This window comes from Manis javanica, chromosome 14 (assembly GCF_040802235.1).
Source record: "Manis javanica isolate MJ-LG chromosome 14, MJ_LKY, whole genome shotgun sequence".
Classification (NCBI taxonomy): Eukaryota; Metazoa; Chordata; class Mammalia; order Pholidota; family Manidae; genus Manis; species Manis javanica.
Genome location: NC_133169.1, coordinates 9,741,930 through 9,768,145, shown reverse-complemented (window position 1 = coordinate 9,768,145; position 26,216 = coordinate 9,741,930). Strand labels below are relative to the sequence as shown.

Genomic DNA, 26,216 nt, shown 5'->3' with positions numbered 1-26,216 from the left:
CTCTGAGCTAAGAGCTAGGGGAAGTAAACCAAGCCCCAGAGACCATTCCAGGAAGCCTGCTGCAGAGAAGATCGAAGTAGGTAAGGCATCCTGTGGCTAGGGCCCCAAGACCCGGTGCAGATGCCTAGGAATGCCCCAGGGGTGAGGCCTTGAGGGTGGGCTTCTTGGGTGTTCTTAGGAGCAGAGAGAATTTCTTTAAAAAGAATCACCTCTGCCTGCCTCCTCTAAAAAAGAAGAAAGATGGAAGAAAATGGGAGGGACTGAGAGCTCAGTGCCTGACAAGTCTTCTCCACTCTTATTCCTGCCTCCTGGAAGGAGAGTTCAGTGAAAAGGGGACAGATACAAACAGGGAAACACATGCTGGTGAGAGAAATGCATTTGGATTTAAGAGGACCCTGACTACCAGAGCAGGATCTTGGGGATCAGAACTAGCCAGCAGACAGTCGGCCAAGGAGTCAGGGAATGGGCAGTAAATGAAAAGACAGAATCCTCTCCTGGAGGCTGTCTCCTTGCCAATTCAATAGGCTGTGCAGCTTTGAGCCCCCAGAGCCTTGTATGGGTCCTGGACATAGCAGCAGATCTCGGTATTTGTTGAACTGACTTGAACTACATCTTGAGATTAGACAGCAGGGGTGCTTAGATTATGAGTGGATGGGTATATGAGGAGGCACAGCGTGGAGGAGATGATGGGGGAGAGGCCCATTGTGTACTCTGTTCATTTATTCATTCAACAAATATTTTTTTATTAGAGTAAAAAATATATAGCACACTCTTACACATTGTCCTTAAGATTTTAACCATTTTTAAGTGTACAGTCCAGTGGCATTAGGTATGCTCACGTTGTTGCAACCATCACCACCATCCATCTCCAGAACTTTTTCATCTCATTCAGTGAACATTTATTGAGAATTTACTATGTGCCAGACCCTTCGAGTTGCTCCAAACCTAGCAGGGGAGATAGACAAGAAAGTCAACAACTTTAACCCAGTATAAAGTGCCTTAAAAGACAGGCATAAGTAGCTCTGGGAAGGAGAAGGACCCAGTTGGGTGAGGGGGAGGAGGCTTTCTGAAGGAAGTCGTTGCTTAAGCTAAGTCTTGAAGGAGGACTAAGAATCAGTTGGGACACCAGAGTGAGAGCTGGTATGGTGCCCAGTGGGCTAGATGAAGCAAAGTGAGATGGCAGAGAGAAATCTTTAAAACCCTGGGCACGGGTAAAGCTGAATTTCCCTAGAGGGGTCCAGCTTTCAAGGAAGCCACCGGTGACATACTGACCCCTCTGCTCCCCACTGCCAGCACCATGTCTTCCCCCACCCCTGAGGATATCCCCCAGGAGCCTGAGCCCTTAACCTCTAAGAAGAAAAAGAAGAAGAGACGGTGGCCACAGCAAGAGGCCAGCATCCAAGCCCTCACCAGGGCAGGCCATGGGGCCCTGCTGGCCGGCCAGAGCCACAAGGCCTTGACCAACTTCCAGAGGGCCTTCCTCCTGGCCTCCAAGGTCCCACAAACCAGGGACACCTCTGTGCTCCGGGCCTGTGCCTTCAATCTGGGGGCTGCCTACGTGGAGACTGGGGACCCAGCCATAGGTCTCGAACTGCTCCTGCGAGCCCAACCTGAAGAGAAGGCACTGGGCAAGTGTCACGGTGACCAGTGTTTCAATGTGGCTTTGGCCTACCACGCCCTGGGTGATCTGCCTCAAGCTCTGGCCTGGTACCACATGTCTCTGGGCCCCTACCAGCCACTAGGTGACCAGGGGCAAGCCCAGGCAAAAATGGGAGCCTGTTACCAGGCTCTGGGACAGCCTGAGCCAGCAGCCCACTGCCTGCAGGAAGCAAGCCGGGCCTATGGCCAAGCAGGGCAGCCCCGGGCTGCAGCCCTGGCCTTGGGGGCTGCGGCAGGATGCATGCTGAAGAATGGGCAGCACGGGGTGCGTGAGGTGGTACAGGTGCTGGAGGAGAGCTGGAGGCTTGCTGAGAGGAGCACTGAGCAGGGACTGCTGGGTGAGGCCTTTGGGCAGAGAAGGCATGAGATCGGGGGTGATTCAGACCTGGTGATACTCCGAGAGGCGGGCTGGAAGCAGAGGCATTTCTGAGGGCTGGGGAAGGGGCTGAGGGGACCCAGGGAGAGTGGGCAGGGGCTGCGCCCATACACTTTACGTTGCATCTGACATGGCCACCAGTGACCCTGGCCATGCCCTCTAGGGCAACTCTATAACGACCTTGGCCTAGGCTACTCCAAGCTCCAGCTGTTCCCGCTGGCAGCAGAGGCCTTCCTGCAGGCCCTGCCCCTGTGCCAGGGGCTCGGAGAGGAGGCCACGGTGCTAAGAAACCTTGGGATGGCCCACAATGCCCTTGGCAACTACCAGGAAGCCCGGGACTTTCACCAGAGGGCTGCCAACCTGCATGGTAGGTGCCAGGTGCTGGGGAATGGGATTAGTACCAAGGGAGTAAGCTGGTGCCCCAAGGTCAAAGAGTAGCTGGATCTTCAGGATGTTATGAGACCTGGAAGCCAGAAATGGGGGGTGAGGGCTGGGGATGCAGGAGAAGGGATGGCCAGACAGGATGGGGGCTGTGGGTGCAGAGGCTGAGGCCTGGGGCTGGGAGGGCAGCAATGGGCAGAGGGAAGAGCAGTGGCTGGGAGAGGAGGCCCAAGTGGAGCCCAGTGCCCCTGACCCAATGACTGTGTGCCATTTGGCCAGTCGTTTTCACTTTCCAAGCTTCAGTTTCCACAGGTATAAAAATGGAGCTATGATTACCTGGCTCGCCTGCCTCACAGGGTTGTTGCAGGGCTCACACTGGCCAGGGGGAGGTATCCGGGACAGAACTCAGGACTGAGCAGACGCTGGTTTTGAGAGTCAGGACTCTGGTGCAGGAGCTGTGTGCTGGGGCTGAGACCAGGACTCCTGGGGACCCTCCCTTGGTTGTTGGTGGGTAGAGTCCTAATGCCCCAGCAGCCAAGTTCCCCTCTTAGGATGGGGCCTGTTCTGCCATCAGGCTCTGTGGGGCAGCGTTGGGAGCAGGGCCGGAGCTTCGGCAGCCTGGCATTTGCACTGAGCCAGCTGGGGGACCACGAAGCTGCCAGAGACAACTACCTGCACGCTCTGCAGGCTGCACAGGATGCTGGTGAGGGCAGGGGCACTAGCAAGTGGCTTGGTGGTGGTGGTTGGGGGACGGGGCAGAGGCTGAGGGTCCTTGGGGCTGGGAGGGAGGCAGATGGGGGGACCTGTGGGTGGGGAATACCCATGGAGGGGGGAGTCAGTGGGGTAGGGAGCAAGGGAGGACCTCTCAGGCTGTCTTCCCCAGGTGACGTGAAGGGGCAGTGGCAGGCCTGTGAGGGGCTGGGGGCTGCTGCAGCCAGACTGGGGCAGCACGATCAGGCCCTGAGGCACTATAAGGAAGCTCTGGCCCGGTGTCAGGTGAGACCCTGCAGCTCAGAATCTAACTTCCTGCCGTCCCTCCCGGAAGCCTTCTCCAGTGACACTCCTGCCTTCACTCTTGTCGTCTCCCCACCATTCATGCATTGGACACATTGCGTGCCAGGTCCGACACTATCAGGAAGAGGCTGTCCCTGTACACAGTCCTAGGCAGGCAGTGGCAGGGCCCTGGCAAAGGCATGTGGATGGGGCAGAAGAGAAGGAAGACAGCACCCTCCCCCCTCCCTTTGCTGTTTCTTTCTCCCCCAATCCCCAGACAACTGAGAAACCCATTACCCCATTATCCCTTTACCCGTTCCCCACCCTCTCCCCAGAAGGAGCCAGATCCCGTGCGGGAGCGTTTGGTGGCCAAGCTGGCGGACACCATGAGGACCCATGTAGCCCAGCGTGGGCTGGTCCCTACTCACACTCTGGTGAGATGACACCTGAGACAAGATGCTGGGGGTGGGCAGAGATTACCTAGAGAAGGGGGTGGCATAAACAGAGCTTAGGTCCCCAAGGGCCCTGAGATCAATCAGCTGCTGTCATCTGCCCTGGGGGCCCCTATATGGGACATATATCACTTTCCTGAGGCCACCTGGGGAAGTGGGCAGAAGATGTGGCACGTCTCTACCACTAGGGCTGTGCCATGGCTTTGGCTGAGTGGTAACTAGCCAGTGGGTGAAGGCCAAGGAATGCAATCAAGGATACTGGGCCACACCCAGGGGGAGGAGGAAACATTTATGTCCTTGACTGCAATTCCCCAAATGGCCACAGGATGGGGGTAGTGCTCCAAGGCAGCTCCTCTCCCATCTCCCATTCTACGGGGGGTCATTTCTCTGTCGCCTCTCCTCTGGTTCCCCCGGCCCCCACCTCGCAGCCTCTCTCAACAGGTCGATGTCTCTCCTACTGCCTCCTCCCTCACACCTTGAGATGCCCTCAGGCAACCTCCCACCCCAGAAGCTGAAACATATATTTATTCCATTTATTGAATAGGTTTTATGCCCCTTCTTATTTTAAAGATTAGAATACCGTATTTATAATTTACAAGCAAAATAAAATTAGTCTGGTACAGGCAGAGGACTGGATTGGGGGTCAGAACACCCGGGTTGCTTCCGAAGTCGGCTGGCAACTTGCTGTGACTTTGTCCCTGGAGGTGCCAGGCAGGATGGGGTGGTGGTCAGGCTCTGGGCAGGTCTGTTAGTCTGTGAGCCCAAGTTCTAACTTGAGAGGCACTAGCAGGGGTCTTAACAGAACAAAGGGCCTCACCCCGGAATTTATTCTCAGGCATGGGGTATGCCCTGGTCTGTCTCTAGCACTTCTCTCTCCGGGGCCACTGAGTGTGGAGGGCACACACACTCATGCACACATCCATAGCTGGGAAGGCTGCTTTTCTCAAACGGATCCCCTTTACTCCCCTTCGTTCCCAGAGGTCGGCTCCAGAGAGGCCCCAGGCTCCAGGTGGGGCCTGCTGCACAGTGACTCCAGCCAGGGTGGGAAGGGGCACAGCGCATGGGCAGCACAGGTGAAGGGGGCGGAGGCAGAGCTCCCCGGTGCATGTGGCCTCTGGAGGGTGTTGGGAGGTGGGCAGGCAGTGGAGTGGGACCTCAGGGGCACCTGAGGGAGGAGGGACCTGGCTGGGGCACCACTCTGCCCCTTCTCCTGCCCCTACAGATCTTCAAATGGGTGGGAAGAAGAAGAGTTAGAGGGGGTGCACCAGGCAAAAGAGGAAGAGGAGCTGGTGAAGGTTCCCATGGAGTCCTGGGCACCGAGACTGGAGCGTGAGTGGGAGCAGGCCGCCCCCAGCTGTGCCTCCCCTCCCCCAGGATGGGGGCACTCTCCCTGACCCCCTTACTGCCCTGTCCCCCAACCCTGTTGTTCCCCACCCAGCTCTAAAGCTGAGGCCTGCCCCCCATAACCTCCAGTTTCCCAGCCCTGACCAGCTCTCCCCCCATTTCTGCCCATCTCTCCAGGCCCTGGCCCATCTCCCCTGAACCCTGTCTGGAATCCCCGCTTCTTCCCTGCTTCCAGGGCTCCCTGATTTCCAGAACTTGGCACCCTGGAGCATCATGGTTCATTGAAAGCCCACTGCATGCCAGGGCCTGGGTACTTTTCTTACCCTAGCCTGCAGTTCACCAGTCTCTTCCCCAAAGATCTTGAACTCTGAGGGCAGAGCTCCTTGCTACTTCACTTGAATTCACTGATGTCTTCTTTTAAGTGTGTTTTCTTCCAGGCACCAGTGAAACCTTCCTATGGCCCAGGTTTGCCAGGCACCTACCCCCGTCCAGAGCATCGTCCTTGGTGCACCCTCTGTACAGTGACTAACGCATCCTTTGACACCCACCCTCTTTGTTCTCCTCCCAAAGCTTTCTCTTTTCCACCGTGATGGTTCTTGTTGAAGAGAGTCCAGCAATGTGTCTGTCCCTCTCCACCCAGGTCCAGGACCCAGGGCCCATCTTCCATTTGGAGGCCAAGGGCCCCTCAGAATGGAGCACCCTGGTATTCTGGTACCCCATGGCCCCCAAGCCAACAGGTGGGTCATCGGGAGAGGGGAGAAGACCTGTAGAATGGATAAAAGAAGTTGGAGAGGACGTGGCTTGGAAGATTTTAATGGAACATGACCTGTTAAAATTGGGGAAGATGTGGTTGGGTGCTTGGGAACATAGTGCTCTGAGCCTCTTTGTCTTTGCCCTGTAGCACAGTGAACAACCCTCACCCAGCTCTGGGGGCCCGGGGTGGTCCCTGCCTCCTGCCTGGCCTGACTGTAGGCTTCAGGGAAAGGGAGCGTCCTGCTGAAAGGGGGGAAATGCAGCTTAAGCCTCCTGCCTCCCACCCTGGAACCCACCAGCAGAGGTAAGGGCCGGACAGGGAAGCAGAAGCTGGAGCCGGGGCAGGCTACCTTCTGTTCTTTCCCCATCACTCCCACTGGCGGGCCCCTCCTACCTCCTTCAGGTCCTCCAAAGAGCCCGGGGAAACCCCCAGCGGGAACTCTCAGAGGAGACCCACCGGGTCTGGGTTCTGCACAGTCACGTGACCCCGCCCTGCTGGCCACAGCCCTGGCCTCTGTGGCAGCTCCTCAACACACACACTTGAGGGTTTCTAGAGACCAGGGCCCTCCCTGGTTGTCCAGTGCTGTGTGGACACGGAACACAAGATGGTCATGAAGTGCGCTCCTGAACCGGCTGGACAAGGGCTTTGCTGGACAAGCACTGTGTTTGCTCTTTAGGGTTTTTGGACTGAATAGGCAAAAAAAAAGAAAAGGAGATGGTGAATTTCCCTCTTTTCTGTCTGGGTCAAACTTCGTGACAGCTATGGCCCTTGCCAGTTCTAAAGCCTAAGACATCTTGGTCAAGAGGCTTTGGAAATAATGTAAATCAACTGTATGTCAATTAAAAAAGTAACAATAAAAATTCTTGAAAAAGAGGCTTTGGAGTTACTGACTCAAGGGGGATATAATACCACAGAAGATTCATCTTAACCACCCGATGCATCCACTGCCTTCATGAAATATAGCGCCTGCTGGAGCCCTTGGGCCTGTAGCCTGTAGGACACAACTGCTGCCAGGAGCCGTAACATTTTGTTTTGTGACATATTGATCACGTAACACATGCCACACACTATTCTAAGTGCCTCACAAGTGTTTTCCCCGTTAATCCTCACAACAGAGGAATCCCTTCACAGATGAGGAAAAGAAGACACAAAGGTTAAGTAGTTTGTCCTCCCAAATCATGCAACTAGCAAATGGAGAAGCTGGATTCAAACCTAGGCAGTGAGGTTTGTAATTTTAATATGCTATGTGGTTCCACTCCCCCAGTTAAGCCATTGCTTACCAAGAGTTGGTTGCTTGATATCAGATGTGTATGCCGGTTGTATGTGTTATTGTAATTTGCAATTTAATGAAATATTATGTAAATTGATTAATTGAAAGTGTGAAAACAAGCACTGTTTCAATGAAAATTAAGTTGAATCCTTAGAAGACCTGATTAAGGTGAGTCTCTTTAAAAACTGTTGAGTAGATTAAGCAAGAAAATTATTACAGATTGGAGGAAAATAATAAAAATCTAGATGAGTTTTGCACTCAAGATTACTTCAAACATACCGTTAGTTATTTGTTGTACCTTAAGGAAGCAAACTGGAAATTGCATGTTATACATAACTGAGATTTAAGCAGTAAACATGGAGAACAATGATTATTGGCCCTATCAAAGAAAAGACCCTGGCCACACTTTGACAAATGGCAAATCAATGTATTTTTTGTTTTAAGTTAAAATAATCCACTCCTGATCATTTAAATAAGAGGGCTTCTAGTACAAGGTGAACTACTTCACAGTGAGATTTTGAAGACTCATTAAAATATTTGTAGAGGATCTGCTACATGTCAAGCACAGGAGCAGGTGCTGGGGGCATTGCTGTTAATCTTCCTTGTCTAAATGAACCTTATTATCTTGTCAGGTATTCAAGATGTCTTGATGCAGGTTAATCAGCTGTAACAAAGGCCAATATAACAGTGCCTTTAAACAGAAAACTTTATTCCTTTCTCATATAAGCAGCCAGGGCTCACATAGTGTCTCCATGGAGCTTGGGGAGTCAGGCAGGATGCTCTGCAACCCTCAACACATGGTATCCTTCTCATGGTCCAAAATGGCAGCTCCAGCTCCAGCATAATACCTTCATTCCAGCCAGTAAGAAGAAAAGAGGAGGGGGAGGGAAACATTCATTTTTTAAAGGGTGTGACCTGGCAGTATACTATTTCTCATATCTCACTGGTCATCACATGTGCATGCCTACCTGCTGCAAGGGACACTGGAAAATGTAACATTTAGCTGGGCAGCCATCTGGCCAGATAAAACTCAGGGGTTCTGTTACCGAAGGAAGAAAGGAGAATGGATTTTGAGGGACAAGTCTGCCACACAGGAGTATTGCTACCGAGTCAGGCCAACCCACTATCAACCATCACTGGCTCTACCATTTAATAGCTGTATTGGGAAATTACTCGACTTGTCTTTGCTACTCAATTTCCTCATCTGTAACGTGAGGATAAAAGTACATCCTATAACTGACAGGATTTAGATAATGTATGTAAAACATCTAGAACTCAGCAGGTGCTTGATCCCCATGCCCTCTCTAAACTTTGAGGTTTTGAAGGCACTTCCCAAAGAAAACTTCCAAATCTGAAAGGCAGCAATAAGGTGGACTAGGTCTTGGGCATCACCTTCCTGGGGATATCTCTCATTTGCTTGTTGTATAAATTCTGGGGGTGTCGGGTGGGATATAGCTTGTGTCATTATTTTACAGCTACAATTGCATCAGAATGAAGTCAGCACACAGCCCTTTAATTACATACTTCTGCACTTGGGGAGGGCAGTTCAGCATAGAATTATGCTTTACAATATAGCCTCTAGGTCAGGCTGCTTGGACCCTAGCTCCACTGACAGCTATTGCAGTATCACTGGGTATGGCATTCAGTATCTTTGAGCTTCCTTTTTCTCATAAAATGGGAATAATAACAGGATTGCTGTGAGGATAAATGAGACAATTCATTTTAGCACTTGGCACATGCAAGTATTCAAAATATTATCTATGTCAAAGAAGCATGCTTCACGTTGTGTTTAGAAATGAATCTTCAGAATCATCAAATTAATTTTCTCAAATAGGCCTACCTCATAGGCAGTCTTGACTGATATATAAAAGTGAAGCTACTTATATACTGGTGATCTTATAAAATAAAGTTATGAGGTCTTGAATCAGATTATCCAGTTGTCATGTACACTCTACATTAAAATTTAGATGAATAAACTCAATTTCTGACCACACAGTCTAATGAAAACAATCTTGCACCACACGCAGTCTGATAAATTCAGTTTCCAAAACAAGCACAGCTGGAAGCCAACATTCCATAGGAGATGACAAACCTCTTACAATTAGAAAGGAGAACAATAAAGGAATAGTTAAAACAGGTGGGGTTCTTGACTTTCTCAGTGAACTCACCAGGAATGCAATTCGTAATACAGAAAAGAATAAACTAGCAGAAAAACAAGACTGTCATTCCACTTGGATAATTCTCTTTACCTTAATGCCTCAATGGTAACTGGCTTGGTATTCCAAAAATTTCTTCCTTAATCATGCAATCGTGTCTTCGCATTCTTACAAGTTCTCAGGTAAAAAATTTAATCTTCCTCTTTAGGTTTTCCTTAAAATGTCATCATGACATGAAGTCTCTGTTTTCAACTGCGTTTCTAACTGTGGCATACTCAAACTATTAAAGAATTGTAATTTTCAATTTCCATAGCTATTATCTTGATAAAAGTGGATAGGTTAGTATGTATGATTAAGGAAGTACAGCGCGCTATCTTGGTAACAAAGGTAGGGGAAGCAAACATACTACTGGGCAGAGGGGTCCTAAGTTACATAAAAAGCTAGTACTGTAAAAAAGAACATTATCCCCATTTTATAGAGAGGAAATTGAAACCAGGAGTGCCCAATTTCGCTCAGCTAGTGAGTGGTAGGGCCAGAAGCCCGGGCTAACGGCTATGCTATACACAGCTTCTTGAAAGGGCGACAAAAACACGAACAATTATTTTCAAAGGGCGATTGAGAGCAAAACACCACGGCCTGTCTGGAAATGTGAGGCAATATGTAAATGCTCCGAGGAAAAGGCTGGGGCCCAGGCAGGATGCAGCTAGCACACAGCGAGGCCGGGCCGGGTAGGACCGAACCCCCAGGGCGGGGCGCACCGGAGCGCCCTGGCCCAGCGACAGCCGGGACGCACACAGCCCGCCAGCGACCACTTCCGGGAGGGGCGTGCGGGCTCCGCCTCACTTGGGGGCGGGGCGAGGCGCCGGGCATGCGCCGGAGCAAGCCGGGCCGGGGGCGCGCGCTCTGCGGGCCGCATGTCCGGGCTGCGGGCGCTGCTGGGGCTCGGGTTGCTGGTTGCGGGCTCGCGCCTGCCCCGCTTCAGAGCCCCGGCCGGCGCCTGCCTCGCGGGTCCCCCCTGGTGGGGGCCGCAGCGGTTGAACTCGGGTGGCCGCGGGGACCCAGAGGTCATGGCGTGCACAGCGGTGAAGTACCTGAGGTAGGCGAGGCTCCGGGCGGGCACGGGCCGCTGGCCGGGGTTGGACGGCTCTCTCCCCGGGGCGGGGCCTGCGCCGGCTGCGCTGCCCCGCGCGGAGCCCCCGAGGGGCGGGGCTCAGGCTGTGGGTGTTCTCAGCCAGGAGGAGGCCCAAGCCGTGGACGAGGAGCTCTTTAACGAGTACCAGTTCAGCGTGGACCAACTCATGGAGCTGGCTGGGCTGAGCTGTGCCACAGCCATTGCCAAGGTCAGTGGCGCACCTCCAGACCTTGGGGACGAGTCATGTTTAAGCCTGCTGGCCCATCCACGATGGAGTGGGAAGGACAGTGGGGCGAAACCTGCGCCATTTCTGCCCAAAGACCTTCTGAACACCCTCTGACTCTGCCTCCAGGCATATCCTCCCACGTCCATGTCCAGGAACCCCCCTACTGTCCTGGTCATTTGTGGGCCCGGGAATAATGGAGGAGATGGCCTGGTTTGTGCACGACACCTCAAACTCTTTGTAAGTATGTGGGGAAGGGCTGTGGGCGAGGGTGAGATTTCTAGGATCTAGGCTTGAATTACCCCTTTCCTTTCCCTTAGGGCTACCAACCAACCGTCTATTATCCCAAAAGGCCTAACAAGCCACTCTTCACTGCACTGGTGACTCAGTGTCAGAAAATGGACATCCCTTTCCTTGGTGAAATGCCCCCAGAGGTAGGTGGCTCCACCTCGGTACCATACTGCCAGTGTTCTACTCTCCTGCCCTGTTTCCAGGCCGAGCTCATTTGCTTATTTTCCTTCCTAGATGATAAGTTCTTAGGGGGTAGGCATGGTGCCTGACTGAGAAGGTGCCTGAACAGGGCTGTTTGGTAGAAGCAGTGTAAGACCCTCCTCCGTGCGGTGGCTCTGAGTCGCCAAGGCCATCCATCCCCGGGTCACTCCTTTACTCTGCAGTCAGTTCCTCCCACCCTAGCATGCAGTTAACACGTTCTCTATACCATTTCAGGGGCTGAAGTGACAGCCTCATCCTAAACCCTTTCTGTAGATGATTTAGGGGAGGGGAACTTGAGAACTTGGTTTTATTTTGAGATTTCTTAACACATTTTACAGACAGAGTCTGAGGTGCAGAGAAGGCAAGCAGTTTGTCCAAAGTCACAGAAACAGATCACAGTGGAGCCGGGACCGGAGGCTGCCCTCCTGACTCCCAGTCTCAGGCTGTCCCACACTGTAGCCTCCCCAGTGGCAGACAGGCACTCAAACAGAGAACGTGTCTGGACTCGGCTTCGCCTCAGTGACCAACCTGCACTTAACTCTGGACCTCTCAATGAGATAAAATGTTTGTGCCTCTGTGAATGGTCTGTGGGTGCTGAGGACTGCCCGCTCCCGTTAAGGACCCTTTGTGCAGCTGCTGGCTCTGACACCCTTTCCTTTTCCTGCTCCACCACAGCCCATGCTGATTGATGAACTGTATGAGCTGGTGGTGGATGCCATCTTTGGCTTCAGCTTCAAGGGTGACGTTCGCGAGCCATTCCGCAGCATCCTGAGTGTCCTGAATGGACTCACTGTGCCCATTGCCAGTATCGACATTCCCTCAGGTGCTGGGACCAAGGAGGGCAGGGGGACAGGGAACCTGCCGTGTCTTGAGGCAAGTACCAAGAGTCCTGACGCTTGACTCAGGGCTCAGACCAAGTCTGAAGTAAGTCAGGTCTCCAGCAGAACAGAGCTTTGTGGATCCTGCAACAGGGCCAGGGAGCAAGGAGTTCAGGAGGACCCTGTACAGGTTGGCTCCAAATGCCCAAAGCCCAGGGGTACGTGGAGTTTCAAGGATGAGTTCTCAGGTGGGAGTGCAAGGGCTTCTCACTACGGACGAGGGGGAGCAAAGTGTAGTAGGGGAGCAGACACCTGGCCTGTGCTGTTCTTCCTGAACACGGCCCACTTTTCAGGATGGGATGTGGAGAAGGGAAGCTCTGGAGGGATCCAGCCAGACTTGCTCATCTCCCTGACGGCACCCAAAAAATCTGCAACCCAGTTTACCGGTCGCTACCACTACCTGGGAGGTCGTTTCGTGCCACCTGCTCTGGAAAAGAAGTACCAGCTGAATCTGCCGTCCTACCCTGCCACTGACTGTGTCTATCGCCTGCAGTGAGGGAACGTGGGTGGGCCTTCTTCCCACCAAAGATTTAGTGCCTCTCCCAGAACTGTGGAATACTGGGAGTTCTTTCAGCAATAAAGGTTAATGGGTGGCAGGAGCCGGAGCAACCCTGGAGTTACAGTGCCATCTCTCTGGGGGAACAGAACAGGCAAGAGTGCTGTGGCATTTGCGGGGAGCAATGAAGATTGACTCTCTGATGCTGAAAAAGGCTCCCCAGTGAGGTGTACTGTCCTTTACACACACGATTCTTAACCATTTGGGATGCACAGGGTTGTCCTCTTAGCTTGCTCCTTCCACTTAACAGTGTAGCAAGACTACAGGAGGCTCACAGAAGGAATTTCTTCAAAAACATCCAAGGAAACTTATACTCAGGACATTCCTGGCTGGAAATGGAGTGCAAGTCAGGACTTACATTTAGGCTAGGAGCCAAAGCTGGTATTTATTTAATCGTTTGATATAGTATTACAGACTGGCAACCTGTGGGAATTCAGTGCTTAGATCTAAATTTGTATGTTTTCCTTAGCCTTCACAATACTTAGAAATGTGTACTTTCACATAAGCATCCGTTTTCAGCTTTCAGCAAGGATGCCTCTTCAAAGGGTTTCTGCATTCCTGTTCCCACAGTCCCCAGCACTCTGTCCTGTGGCCGTCTGGCTCCTACGGGCACTGGAGTTCGTGGTGTCTGGGTCCAAAGCTGAGCTAGGGCACGGTGCTACGGCTCTCCTCTCAGTAGACTAGTGTTCAGCGCTCCGCTTCCTCCCTGGGAGGCACTCCTCACCTGAGAGGGTGCAGAAGACCTGCACTGACACAGGTCTCCGGCTTCAGCTCCTAAAAAGGAACTGACCGAGCCCCACCTTGACACCTTCAGTCTCTCTTCCGTCTCTTCTTCGCTCTCTGGTCAGTGCTAACTCCAGCTCTTTCCTCTAGTTGCTGCTGCGTCTTCTTTCCTCTGCTGCTTAAGCCAGTGTGTGCTCTGAGCTCTGCTTCCTTAGTCTCGCCCACCTCCTCATCTCCTTCATCCCTTGCACCCAAGGCATCCTCATCCTCTTGATGCCGCCGCCTCTTCTTGCTCTTGCTTTTCCTGTCACTGCATGCTCTGCTCTCTGCCTCCCTGGTCCCACCGTCTGCAACAGCCTCCTGGCCTGCTTCCTCCTGTATGTTCACGTGGTCCTCAGGCTGCCGCCTCTTCCTGCTTCTGTTGCGTGGGTCAGTGTGTGCTCTGCTCTCTACCTCCCCTGCCCTGACCCCACCGACAGCCTGCGCTCCTCCTCTGTCTGAGGTCCTCACTGCCACCGCCTCTTCATGCTGCTGCTGTGTCCTTGTCCTGAAGTACTGATCAGGTGGTTCTCTGCTCTTCGGTTCCCAGAGCCCACTTGTTCCTGTGGCCTCTCCTGCCTCACTCCCCGGTGCTGTTTCCTCTCTCTCACCTGCAACCTTTTCTCCCTGATGCTGTCCTTTCTTGCTCTTCCTGGCGCTCCGGTTGGTATGCTCTGGGGTCTCCTCTGCGTTCCTTTCAGTTGCTGCTGCTTCCTCTTCCTGCTTCCTTTTCTTCTTTTTCTTTTTCCGGTGGGGCCTGCTCTCAGACTGCAGTTGAGGGGTCCCAGGGTCCTGGCCTTTGAGATGAGCCAGGAAGGCCTGCTCCTGGGCCTCCAACCGAGCAAGCTTAGCTTTCATTGTGATCCCCAGACGGGCAGCCCTGAAACAGACGGGCCTAAGTCAGAGCAAGGTATCGGAGAATGGGCCTGACCCTTGAGACTGTGGGGAACATTGGCAGGGAGGAACTGCCTATCTTCAGGCAGCTTCGGACATGGGCAGAGGGTAGGACTCATTTGCATGAGATGGAAAGAGTACAGAAGTGGCACAGGCCATCCTCAACGGTGGACCTGTGATGGGGAGACAAGAAGGGATCCCAAGGCACTTGTCTCACTCACTTGTGTGCAGTTCGCCCCTCACAGGCTTGGAGCAGCATCTCATCGGTCAGACTGCAGTGCGGGGGAGATCAGGAATCACAAAGAGATCTGGTGGGAAGGCCTGTCTCTCCCCATGTAACACATTCCATCAACACTAAGTTCCTATTCAGGACCTGGCACTTCTAGGTGCAGGGGATACAAAGATTAGTACAACACAGTTCCACCCCAAAAGAGACCTAGTCAAGAATTAGACGTAGTCCTTTCTTAGATTTGAAGCCATCAACTCCCACACACCCCAGTGCTAAATGAAGTCTCACATCTTTGGAGGCCTGGGCCGCTGGTTGTCGTCATCACTGTAGCTCTCCACGTCCTTGTCTGGCTTCTCCCCACTTGGAGTCAGTGTGGCCGTCTAGAAGGGATCACAGGGGTGGACAGGGCCCACTTAACACCAGTGCCATACCTCTTCCCTCTGGAAGACCCCCCAGAAATCACAGCCATAGGCACACATTTGCCAGGACCCAACATTGCTCCTTGCAGACCCACAGAGTTGTGCCAAACTGCATACTTCAACTAGGGCAGGAGGTAGGCTGCAGTTTGGGAGGCAGGGGTGTGGGTGACAGTGGCAATCCTGGCCTCCCTGACTCAAGCTGGCTAGTAGGCAGAACAAGGGGGGGGAAGGACTGTCACCAGGTTTTCACAGTAGGGCAAGTGACCCCTGGTGGTCACCCCCACCTTTCCCTGTGCACAATACTTACTTAACCAGATTAACTGAGAACCTGCTGTGGGTCAAGGGGCTGGGGATACAGAGTGGAAAAAGAATGAGATGGATCCAGCCTGATGGAATCTACACAGTGGAGAGAAAGGAATACAGCAGAACACAGGCAGTTATGACAGAAGTGTTGCCTAAGATAAGTGGAGGGGCACCTAACTCAGACTTCAGGGTCTGGGGAATAGTTTCTAGAAACAGCTGATCTCTGGAAGGTAAGTCAGCAGATAAAGGGAGAAGGGAAGCAGAATGTCCCAGGCAGAGGGACTAGCATCTGCAAATACGTGAAGGTGAAAGAACATGTATCTTCGAAAGAATCCAAACCCATCTGGTTAAAGTGTAGAGATCCTGAGAGAACTGGCAAGGGACGATTCTAGAGAAGCGGCAGGGACAGGGCAGGAAGGGCCACATGAACCAGTCTGATAAATCTGGACTGTATCATCCAGGGTCAAGGAGGAGCCAGTGACACAATAAAGTCTGTTAGAATATTCTGGATGCTTTGTGGAGGATGAACTGATTGGGGTGGGGAGTGAGATTAGAGGCAGGGAGTCTGGTTAGGAAGCTGTGAGAGAAATTAGAAAATTATGGCCTGAATGAGGGCGGAAGATGGCCATAGAGATGAGAATGGGAAAGAGCTGCTAGATAGCATGCAAGCACTTAGCACCTAGTAAATGATCACTGATGCTTAGTGCCTTCTGCTGGTATGCTAGAAAGCAGGAGTCTGCAGACCTGAGCTCTACTGTCTGCCGTCACTAACCAGCTACGGGCTGTCTTCAGCAAGCCACTCCCCACCCCCCACACCTTTTGGCCACATCTGCAAAATAAAGATGGGTCAAATAACCTGTCAGGTCTCCTCTGGCTTCTAGGTCCTTGGACTCAGACATCCCCTCCCACCCTGCTCTGTCAACTCCTGAAGGTACCGCACCTCCCACTACCTATGCTGCCCCTCAGCAGATGGCAAGGATCCATGCAACCTGAAGACCTCAATTCTTGCTGTGGGTCTGGGCAGTCTAAGTGAGCAACTGCAAGGGTCGTTGGTCGCAGGATCCCACTATGTTATTAGGACTGTCCCGAGAATAGGTAAGGCATACAAGGCGACTATTTAGGCCCCAAGGGGAATCAGGGATGGAAAAGAGAATGGACTCTCTCACCTTCACAAACTTCTGATACAGCAAGTTGGGCTTGGGATGTTTATGACGGGTGGTCTCCTTAGAAAGGTGCCTTATCTGTACTCCATCCTGTGGGGAATTACCAATGAGTGGGTGATATGCCACATTTCCCTACACCCACATGTCCCAGGCCCTCATGTGTCATGTGCCCACTGTTAGGGCTCATACCTGCCTAGTTTCCACCACCAAGTTGGCTGCAGTCTTGTTGAAGAGCTCACTCCACCAGTGGTTTGTGAACTCCTTGGCAGGGTCATGGCCCACCTGCCAGAGGAAGACGTATGAACTCTGAGGACCTGCCCCACCCAGTCCTCAACGGACCTCTCTCCCATCCACACCGACTCTCTCAGCCTGACCGGTCTTACCCCATAAGTGTCCTGCTTCAGCGTCACCTTGAGGGCCTGGGTGATGCCGTTCTCCTTCCGGCCCAGGCCTTTGCCTGCAAAGGAGAGTAAGTGACTTGACTTATTCTGCTGCTTGCCCCGGGCCCTCCTAAGGCACCCCAACAATGCCACTCCTTGCCACTGCACACATGTAGCACTGGGCATATTCTGTACCTCTCGGAAGCCCTCCCAGTTCCATTCTCCCTAGACCTCTCCATGGGTCTCCCTACCTTTTGGCCTGAACTACCTTTTCCTTTGTAATTTAGGACACAGGTCATGTCTTTTCCTCCCTCTCCCAAACCTCCCAGTCTCTTCTTTCTCACTATCCATTGTCAAATTTCTTGCATTCTTTCCTTTTCTGGAAGTCAGAAAATTTCTTCCTGCAACTTTCCCTTTAAACTAGCTTTTCCTTCTCCAACTGAATGGACTACATAGGGGCAAATTGTTGAGGGGGTGTGGAAGGGGCCCCACGGGGATCACCATGATTCCATCCATGCTTTAGCAGCTGCTCCTCAGCAAACTTCATCCCACGACTCTTGACCTCCGGGGTGACACTCATGGTGAGAAAAGAGTCACTGTCCTTTGGCCCTCACCAGAGACAAGGTCACGATCACCCCTTTAAGGGAAAGGGAAAAAGAGCCCGAACATTAACTCCATCCTGACTGCCCTTATGATAATTCTTTCTTGAGCAAGGGGGAGATGCAGAAGGCAGGCCTAGTCCTTGGGGGTCTTCCTGTCTGATCACAGAGAGGTCAACATCAACATGTCAATAAGTCAAGGTGGACTCATGTTAATAATACCTAAACTTATGGGGGGCTGACCACAAGACAGGCTGTGCTAAAACTTAACATGGATTATTTCATCCAATCTTCCCAGAAGATTTCCTGAACTTTACATTCAGGAATATATTACTACCCCTGTTTTATAAATGAGGAAATTAAGGCCCTATGAGGCTAGGTGACTTGTTCAAGGTCACACATCTGATGTGTGTAGAACTCAAACCTGGCAGCCTGTCGGCAGAGTCCTCACTTTTTACCACTATGTGATAATGTCCCCCACAACTTATTACCATGTAAAAACAAAGTGGTGAAGTGCTTGTTAATGGGAGTTACGAGATAATAGTACTTAACAGAGCTTATATTCTATACCCGTTCCCCCAGCATTTATGTGTCCTCTAGATATAGGGGCTACACACCTCTCCCCCATTGCCACTGTCTTTCAAGCTTGTTGCAGCAGCCCTTCTGGAACACTCCAGCTTAGGAAGGGCACTCTTACCGAGCCTTTAGTGCATACCAGGTAGATTACACATATTGAAATACTGCTTCATTTAATCTGGGCAGTCCTGTGTAATAGGTATTATCCTTATTTTACAAACGAGGAAAGCAAAGCCTGGGTTTCTTGCCAGGCGTTACACAGCTAAGAGACCGAACTGGAATATGAGCCCAGGGTGCCTGACTCCAAAGCAACCTCTCTTCTGTCACCTCACCTGCAGTTCTTTATAGTCACTCAGATGCTCCTCCTTTTGGACCCCAGAGTGGCATCACCCAACCTATTACCAAATTTGCCTCTGAAATGGTTAGTATGGCTTAACACACAAGACATTAAAAACTAAGACTACTATTGCTGCACTGCAGACTATTTTTAAAGCTATTGCCACTACTGGAGTAATCCCGGAGCTTTCCAAGTGACAGCTTTGAAGGAGAAAACTTTTGAGTTCAAGAAGGTATAGTAAGTATGCCTAAAAAAAAAATTAGACATATCATTTAAGTCATCCCTCCTAATATTAGGCTTAAGAATGATGACTGTTTAATATGAAGAACAATGAATTCAGGATGACTCACATTTCTGTTCATATTTCTACTGTGAAGAATGCTTACCTGAAAACTTCACTGATACCATGAGAATCCCAAGAGAAAAGCATTGAGTAAAAAATGGTCCTATTTTGCTTCTAGACATTGTAAGGAGCAGCAAAATTCAAATACTGAGGCCTTTAAGGCCACCTCAAAACTGCCTCAGAAGTTATCTTTATCAGCCCTCAAATTTCAATAATATCTTACATGCATTTACTCAGTGCCAGCCTGTTGCTAATTGTTTCACACAGATTATCTCATGTAATCTTCCCAACAGCCCTATTAGAAGGTGTTACTACTGCAATGTGCAAATGAAAAAATGGCACTGAGAGGTTTGCCCAAATCAAATACCTGGCAAGTAGTGGATCCAGGATCGCAGACATTTCAGAACTGGTTCTTAATCACTACATTCCTCAGTCTCTTATAGTTCTTTGTGCTTTCTGCTTCCTTATCCCTTGTCTTAGTAATTAGAAACTATACGTCCCGTACGTCAGAAACGGGCTTTATTCCCCAGTTCCAAGGCACTCAATGAGACGCCAGGAATCGAGAATGCGTTTAGTCGTTATTTGAACTGAACAACATAGGTTGGGAATGGCATGACTTCTAACGGGTTAACAATGGACAACCGTGGACAGAAGCAACTAGGTCCCAAGCTGAGTGCTGCAGTCTTTGTGAACGCTGAGCGCACACTTTGTGGAAACGTCTCTCCGATCGGAGTTTCCTGGAGAAGTGGCCCAGGGTCACTCTTAACAGCGGTTCTAAAGAGCCGGCTACCCTCTCCCTGGGTCTCTGCCTCTTGTCTAAATTCTAGCCCTCCCGCTGCAGCTTCACTTGGGTAAAATTACTCCCGTGCTCTCACGTTTGCCGCTGAACCCGGGCTCTGGCTGCCACCATTCAGGGCACAGCAGCCCCTTACCGTCACCGTGAGGTTCTCTCCGCGGAAACATGTGCCCGTTCTGACTGGTGCGCCGCCATCTTCCCGGAAGTGTCGTTCCGGTCCTTCTAGGATGTCTAAACCATAGAGATGCCCCGCCGAAACTAAAACCCTGGTCCTCCCAGGAGAAGCTACGTAGGTTTCCATTGGCCTACATGGTTGCCCCAGAAACTCGCGCGCCCCCGCCCCCCCCCCCCCATTTCCAGAAGTTCTGGAGGTGGTGTAATTGCTTCTTCCCTTCTCTTCCGCAGTGTCCAAGGGTCTTCAGCCCTCTCTTGTCCTCTCAGGATGCCAAGAACAGCTTAGGGTACGACATTGGGCTAGTCCTGGTCACAAATAAGAGGAAGAAAAACTAGGGAAAAGCATCGAGAGTGCCTGAGATTCGTGGAGGCAGAGAAGGAGGTAGCACCTCTGGGGTGATCTTGCGGATATGTAAACAGCCTGCAGGGTCAGTTATCTATAAAAGCCTAGAGAGTAGAGGTTTCAGTAGTTTCATCAAACACTTTGTGCTAGGACCTGCCCCTTTGTTACTGGTGACACAAAGATGCGTAAGACACGAGTCCTGACTTCACTGGGGGGCTCCTAGTCTAGCCAGGGAAAGTTGGGACCTTGAGTGGAACTGGAGGAGATGGAAATGGGGCATGGAGAGACATGCAAGATCCCGGAGTGCATGCCAGGCTGAGGAGTTTGGGCTTGCCTTGTACGTATGAGGATCCACTGAGCAGTGGAGGGAAAGAAGATACTGCGAAGAAGTCAGCAAGAGGGTTTGCCATATACCCCCATCCCCACAAACTGTTCTAGGCTTCACTGAGCCACCCAGAACCAAAACCGGAAAGTTTCCTTCATCCTGCCTCGCTGTTATCAGTGTTGCCGGGTACTTAGCGCCCCCTAGGAACTTCCAAAGATAAAAAAGAGCCATTTCACAGTAAAGCCTTGTCACAATTGCTCAGTACGTCATGCTCCCTCATGCCCATTACTTTTAAAACATGCTACATGGTGACAATACTTTAAACAATGGGACTTGATTAGTGGAATTTTAGACATTTGAAGAAGGGATATGGAGAACTTCAAAGATACTCCTCGGAGGCTGGATTCAATAGGGGAACATTCTGTGAATGGGAAGACGATTTGAGTCCTTTTCCTACTCTGCCACTAACTGTGTGATCTTGAACAAGTCGCTCCTCGTGTTCAAGAGCACCCTTTTCGTGGTCTGAAAATTCGAAAAGGATGAGCTTTATGGTATGTGAATTATATCTAAAAAAAAATCAGTAGGCACACTAAAGGAAGAGAAGAACACTAACATGTTATAAACAGTCATTCCCAGGTGCAGGGATTATGAGTAAGTTTCCCCTTCTTTGTATCTTTTCCCTGAATTTAAAATTTTCTGTAATTAGCATATATTATTTGATCAGGGAAAATAATTTTGAAATAACAAATGGATACAACTCAGAGTTACTCAGTGCCAAGGCCCTTGGCACAGAGATGAGGATAAACCTGATAGGCAACAGGGGAGAACTTCAGAAGGAAGTGAATGTGGCGCTGGCATTACCAACTCTTGAATTCCTTTCCAAATTTCTGGAGCAAAATTAAATCCTAAAAATTAAGATACTGAGTTATTTTTCTATACTGAGTTTAAATCCACTCAAAGTGTTTTAAAAATCATACTATGCCAGCAGATCCCTATGGCTCATAAACTCCTAAATTACTTCTCTTCCCTCCATCTCGTGTTATTTTTCATTAGTGAAATCTGAGACTGAGGGAAGAGAAAATAGCTGTGGTTGCAACTACAATGTGAGAATTTTAAAAGCCTATATCACAAATACTGGCAATGTTTATGTAATAGACTTACTTTTCTTTCTGTTGAGAAAGAGAAGGTGTGTCTGTGTCTCACAGGGTTTTCCTTAGACTGACATTATTTCCTAATACTTGGCCTAGGAAGTGTCTATTTTCCTACTTCATTAACCATTTGAGTTCATGGTAATAAAAACATTATCCCTTGTGGTGCTTGGAAGTAAGGAACTGTGTTTTTTAATTTAAAAAAGTGGTTTACACTTTAAAATATTCTCACAAACATTGTCATATTTAATTCTTACCATACTCTCATGTTGTATGTAACTGCCCCATTTGTATGTAACTAACCTGACGGCCAGATAACCCAAGGAAAGGAAATGGAGCGAGAAGACAGGTCTCAGCCGCTGAATGCTGTTCCTTGAGTCAGTCTAGTAGGAGTTCTGCTTAAGGAACATTTACTTCTCTTTGAAGCACCACTGCTGTCTGGCTTGGGTACCATCACACTTTCCAGTTGGGGTCGAGACCTGTCTGAGTGCCGCATCACTCTAATTCTTTTCTCTGCCTTTCCCTGGCCCTGGTGTCTCCTCTGTGAGGGGCTGAAACACCCCAGTGTGTAAGTGCCTGCTGTGGTGGGGGTGGGGGGGAGAATGGAGGGGAGCGGGGCCCCCTTTCCTTTATAGCACCTGCAGCCACTTCCAGAGTTATCCCTAGACAAGTGCAGTTTTCAGGGGACAAGTGCAGTTTCAGGGGAGCAGAAACATCCATCTGGGTAGCTTTTCAATATTTTTAAAAATGAACTATTTCCAGATACATCAGTAAAAATGCCGTGCAAACACTTCTGAAAGGGGCAGTATAAGGACACCAACACGAGTGGGAGGGGAGGACCATGCTGGAAAGAAACCAGCAAGGAATCCCAGCCTCGTTCTTCCTCCTGGCACTGCTGTCACGGGGGCTAAGAAATGGCTTTGTGAAATCGGGGAGCTTAGCTAAGCACACGGAAAGCAAGCGCCTGAAGGCCGCGTCTGGAATTTGGAGGTCTCGGCGGTGGCGTTTCCGTCTCTGAACAGCTTTGGCCTCAGGCCGGTGGCGATCCCCCTACCGGGCGGAGGACGCGAACTCCGTCTGCGCTGGTAATGCGGCTCTCGCGCCACCTGCTGGCTCTATGAATTATTGCACGTTGCCATTTCAATCAGGACTAAAAAAATTGCACGTAATGTGTAAAACGTCTTAAAAGTGTGGAAGGACAGACAACAAAATGTCAAAATTCACTTTTTCTGTATGGTAGGATTAAGAGGGATTTTCATTTTTACTGTTTTTATGTTTGTCAAATTGTCTACAATTAAGTGTATCATTGTGTAATCTGTTCTTTAAAAAGCAATAAAAGTTGTCTTCCAATTTTAAAAATTATCATTATATGATTTATTCTGGCTTCATTTTTACATTTAAATCTTTAAGTTTCTTGGATTTATTTAGTTTAAGAGATGAGTTATGGATGGTTTTTTTTTTTTCCCCCAGAATGACTAACTAGTTGTCCCAACCTCCAGCAACCTAAATATCCATCAACAGGCAGGTGTCTTGTTAAATAAGTTGTGCTACAGCCACCACTGGAATATTATGCAGACAGAAAAGGATGAGAAAGCTTTATGTCATGTGCTGATAGGACAGATGCTCACAGCACATTACTAGGTGAAAAAAAGATAGGGAACAGTTTATATATGATTTCAAATAGATTTTTAAAAAGACTATATTCATGATGTAGGTTTCTATTTAGATGCATTCTTGTAGATTCTTTAAAACTTTCTGGACAGATACAGAAGAAGCTTAACAATGGTCTAATTCTTCTAGGAGGAAGGAAGGAAGGAAAGATTTTACTTTTCATTTAATCCCTTTGATAGTGGTTGAGTTCTTTTTCACTATGCACATGTATTACGTTTGTTTTGCTTTGTAATAAATAAAAATAATTCAGTGGGACAATGACTTTTACGTGTCTGTGGTTTTGTGTCCTTAAAAATCATGCTGTCTTAAGATCAGTCACTCAGTATGTGTTTTGATTGATTCTGTTCCCTTTGACACTTTCCCCCCACCAATATAAGGGCTGAAATGTATTGAGTGTGTTCTGTGAGTCAGGCACCCTTCTGATTATTGATGATGTCATTATCCTCAGTCGCAGATGAAAAGAATGAAGCAGAGAGAAGGTAGGGAAGTTGCCTAGTATTATCCAGTTGGTAGGGCTGAAACTTATCCACACTCACATTCCAGAGCCTGTGGGTGGAACTTAAACTACTATGCAATACTGCCTTTTGTTAAACTTGCAGAAATTAGAAGAAAACTTTAATTTTATTTATTTGTTCAGTAAACATTTTCTGCATGTCTAGTATATGCCAGGTAAGAAAGCTGTTAAACCCTTTTTTGCTTTTGTTAAGGAAGACTTCCTGGAGGAAGCACAGTGGCGTTGCAGTAGTGATGGTGGCCCACTGGAGCAGCAGGAAGGCAGGGTGGAGGACTTTTGCTGAGAAGGCCACCTCCTCTTGCTGTGCATTACATTGCCGGGCCTCTGTAGGCTGGAGCTAGTGTCCTCCCCTCAAAGAAATTTCAGTCTCTGGGGGAAATCATGTTAGTCCCACTGGTGGATCTGCTATTTGAGGGAAGCAGAGAGTGCTAGTGTGTTGCCTTTAATACAGAAGTGGAAAAACAACAATTCTCAAAGTTATTTGTTCACTCATGTCAAAGTGAACTCATTAATGAGGGAACCAGGAAGAAAAAGAGTAAGATAGCTAATTTAGGTATAAGACTGGTCAACAACTTTCTAGGGGAATAGAACCCAAATTCCTTTGTGGTAACTTTTTATTAGGCAATTAAACCCTATCATTATCAGCCACTAATAGTACAGACTGTAGATGTCTGTACCTTTGTTGATTGTCATTTATCAAACACACTGAAACAACTGAAGTGACATTCTCCAGGACAGTCAGATACATATCAAGCAAGCCTTTAGGCAAGGCTATGGAGTGATAACAAAACAACAAAAAACAAGCAACCCTCATTTTACTTCCTCCAAGTTGGAGGAATTATGCTTCCACATAAGAGAAGAACCCATTTGGCTTTAGAGATAAGCTACCTGGGTTACTTCGTAGCTAGATGACCTTGAACAAGCTACTAACCCTCTCTGGATATCAGTTTCTTCTCCATAAATGGGAACGATGATACTGTGCTAGTATTTGTATCACCCGTGTGAAAGAACATAGAGCCATAAAATGGGGCTCACTTTTTAAAATTATTCAAATTCTGGTCTGAGAATGGTTAATCAATACTTGCATATCTTCTTACTTCCGGGTTAAGTTTGAAGAGGAGCCAGAAGCTAGTTGCAGCATCTGCAGAGAACGCGGCTGCAGGGGGCAGGGACGCAGCTGTGTGTGACCTTGAATTTTGGTAGAAGGAAAGGAAGCCTGTCAGTCACACCCAGCCCCTCCCTGCAATTTCCCCGAAAGTGCCATCTTGCCAACTTTTCCAATCCTTCATGTAACCATCCCACTATTAAACGGGGCCCATGCTTGCCATCATGAAGGGTCAAGAAAATCGGTCAGCTCAATCTGCCTGGATGGTGGAGGCTGAGTCTGGGGAGTTGAAGAAAGAGGCGCCAGGACTCTATGCTTGTTCTAGATTATTCCAGCTAGCCCTGGTCAGTTAGTGGCAGGAAGGCAAAGGCCTCTCCTCAGAACAAGCCAGTTCAGTGAAAAGACACCAACTCAAGCCTGAGCAGACTCACCCCATTCCTATTTCGAGGTGTCTTGGGGAAAACTGAGAATGGATGTGACCCTGAGCAAATGAAACACAGTTTGGCTGCTCACCGTGTTCGAGCCATGGTCTACTCCTTTTTTGTTCTATCCTCAAAGGGTTCTTTTTGCTCCTAACAGAGTTGGAGGTCTTCCTCCCTGCCCATCTCAGCCGCTTTTTATGGATCTACATACCAGAGGCTTCCAAACCACAGTTCAGAAATGATCTGGAGAGAAAGGAGCGCAGAGGACTGGGCCTGGAAAGGGTGGCAAGATGAGCTTTCTACTCGCCCCTCTCTGCGGGAGGCTGTTTGTTCGAGCTGGGCGGAAGCCAGTCAGATGCGCTGGGTCACAGTGTCCTGGCTGAAGAGACAGGCGGCTATTTGTCTTCTGTGATTTGTCCTTCTCTCTGGGAGGAGGAGGGAAGGATTAGCAACGGGGATGGAATTGACAGGGAAAAAACAGTCAAATCCCTAAAGAGTACAGCGGGGGTGGGCTCTCTGGTGCCAGGTACCCCTGAGAAAACCCGGCCCCCTCCTCTGACTTGGAGAATGGAGGAGGTGGCGGGGAGGAGGGATTAGTGGAAAACTCCTCTGCGTGGTCTTGGGCAAGTCACTTCCCCCCATCTCCTCTTCTTTATCAGGTAACTGAGGAAGCCAAGCGTCCTGAGGTCCCCTCCAGCTCTGAAAGTGCATGATTCTAATAACATGAAGTTCCTCATGTGGGCTTGCTCAGTGGGGAGAAAAGAAGGCTAAGAGGTGGTTGGAAGCTTGAAATGTTTCCAAATGACTGTTTATGCAGGGAGTCCTCTCTCTGCACTGGGAGGAAACAAAAAAGAAGTGGACTTATTCTGGGAGTTGGGAATGTTCTGTATCTTGATCTGGGGAGTTTAGGTCGGTGGTGTACGCACATGTAACAATTTATCCAGCTGCGGACTTAAGATCTGTGATCTTTGTTGTGTGTAAATTGTACCTCAATGGAAAGGTTTTACAAATGAGTTAAACCTCAGTAGGAGTTTTGCCTTCATAAAG

At 49.7% G+C, this 26,216-nt stretch overlaps 3 protein-coding genes and 1 long non-coding RNA gene across 9 annotated transcripts; 2 read left to right on the top strand and 2 right to left on the bottom strand.

The window, feature by feature from the left end:
* On the top strand, positions 1-6,800 carry TTC24 (tetratricopeptide repeat domain 24). Of its 2 annotated transcripts, none has more exons than XM_073221489.1 (8): positions 1-80; positions 1,294-1,997; positions 2,226-2,402; positions 2,991-3,119; positions 3,300-3,412; positions 3,745-3,843; positions 4,840-4,934; positions 5,084-6,800. In XM_073221489.1, the coding sequence occupies exons 2-8, from the start codon at positions 1,298-1,300 to the stop codon at positions 5,253-5,255; spliced, it is 1,485 nt and encodes a 494-aa protein (XP_073077590.1). In that variant the 5' UTR covers positions 1-80; positions 1,294-1,297; the 3' UTR covers positions 5,256-6,800. The 2 variants fall into 2 exon arrangements, with proteins under 2 accessions (XP_073077590.1, XP_073077589.1); XM_073221488.1 differs by having other exon boundaries at positions 2,199-2,402.
* Positions 6,801-7,917: 1,117 nt separating this feature from the next.
* LOC108383328 (uncharacterized) lies at positions 7,918-10,603 on the bottom strand. Its single transcript, XR_001849757.3, has 3 exons — positions 10,477-10,603; positions 8,198-8,268; positions 7,918-8,077 (listed from the first exon to the last, which is right to left on the bottom strand). It is a non-coding gene; the product is annotated as an uncharacterized lncRNA (long non-coding RNA).
* Positions 10,234-12,719, top strand: NAXE (NAD(P)HX epimerase). 3 transcript variants are annotated; one of them, XM_017639752.3, is made up of 6 exons: positions 10,234-10,481; positions 10,617-10,725; positions 10,870-10,980; positions 11,061-11,174; positions 11,908-12,055; positions 12,404-12,719. In XM_017639752.3, exons 1-6 carry the CDS (start codon positions 10,300-10,302, stop codon positions 12,604-12,606), a joined length of 867 nt encoding a protein of 288 aa, XP_017495241.2. In that variant the 5' UTR covers positions 10,234-10,299; the 3' UTR covers positions 12,607-12,719. The 3 variants fall into 3 exon arrangements, with proteins under 3 accessions (XP_017495241.2, XP_073077236.1, XP_073077237.1); XM_073221135.1 differs by having other exon boundaries at positions 10,239-10,481; positions 10,621-10,725; XM_073221136.1 differs by having other exon boundaries at positions 10,239-10,481; positions 10,621-10,725; positions 11,908-12,105.
* A 301-nt stretch (positions 12,720-13,020) lies between these two features.
* Positions 13,021-19,737, bottom strand: GPATCH4 (G-patch domain containing 4). Of its 3 annotated transcripts, none has more exons than XM_017639750.3 (8): positions 19,604-19,737; positions 17,318-17,453; positions 16,820-16,893; positions 16,626-16,718; positions 16,440-16,526; positions 14,840-14,931; positions 14,544-14,594; positions 13,021-14,308 (listed from the first exon to the last, which is right to left on the bottom strand). In XM_017639750.3, exons 2-8 carry the CDS (start codon positions 17,394-17,396, stop codon positions 13,477-13,479), a joined length of 1,308 nt encoding a protein of 435 aa, XP_017495239.3. In that variant the 5' UTR covers positions 17,397-17,453; positions 19,604-19,737; the 3' UTR covers positions 13,021-13,476. The 3 variants fall into 3 exon arrangements, with proteins under 3 accessions (XP_017495239.3, XP_073077234.1, XP_073077235.1); XM_073221133.1 differs by having other exon boundaries at positions 19,547-19,663; XM_073221134.1 differs by lacking the exon at positions 19,604-19,737 and adding an exon at positions 19,039-19,484.
* Between the last annotated feature and the right edge of the window lie 6,479 nt (positions 19,738-26,216).

Bases quoted from the DNA above. Each gene is read 5' to 3' on its own strand.
- TTC24 (XM_073221488.1), top strand. From the start codon at position 1,298: ATGTCTTCCCCCACCCCTGAGGATATCCCCCAGGAGCCTGAGCCCTTA. The intron at 1,998-2,198 runs GTGAGGCCTTTG...CATGCCCTCTAG, and splicing joins CACTGAGCAGGGACTGCTGG to GGCAACTCTATAACGACCTT. The intron at 3,413-3,744 runs GTGAGACCCTGC...CCCTCTCCCCAG, and splicing joins AAGCTCTGGCCCGGTGTCAG to AAGGAGCCAGATCCCGTGCG.
- NAXE (XM_073221135.1), top strand. From the start codon at position 10,254: ATGCGCCGGAGCAAGCCGGGCCGGGGGCGCGCGCTCTGCGGGCCGCAT. The intron at 11,175-11,907 runs GTAGGTGGCTCC...GCTCCACCACAG, and splicing joins TTGGTGAAATGCCCCCAGAG to CCCATGCTGATTGATGAACT. The intron at 12,056-12,403 runs GTGCTGGGACCA...CCCACTTTTCAG, and splicing joins CAGTATCGACATTCCCTCAG to GATGGGATGTGGAGAAGGGA.
- GPATCH4 (XM_017639750.3), bottom strand. From the start codon at position 17,396: ATGAGTGTCACCCCGGAGGTCAAGAGTCGTGGGATGAAGTTTGCTGAG. The intron at 16,719-16,819 runs GTAAGACCGGTC...TTCCTCTGGCAG, and splicing joins TGAAGCAGGACACTTATGGG to GTGGGCCATGACCCTGCCAA. The intron at 14,932-16,439 runs GTGAGAGAGTCC...GATCCCTTCTAG, and splicing joins TGTATCAGAAGTTTGTGAAG to ACGGCCACACTGACTCCAAG.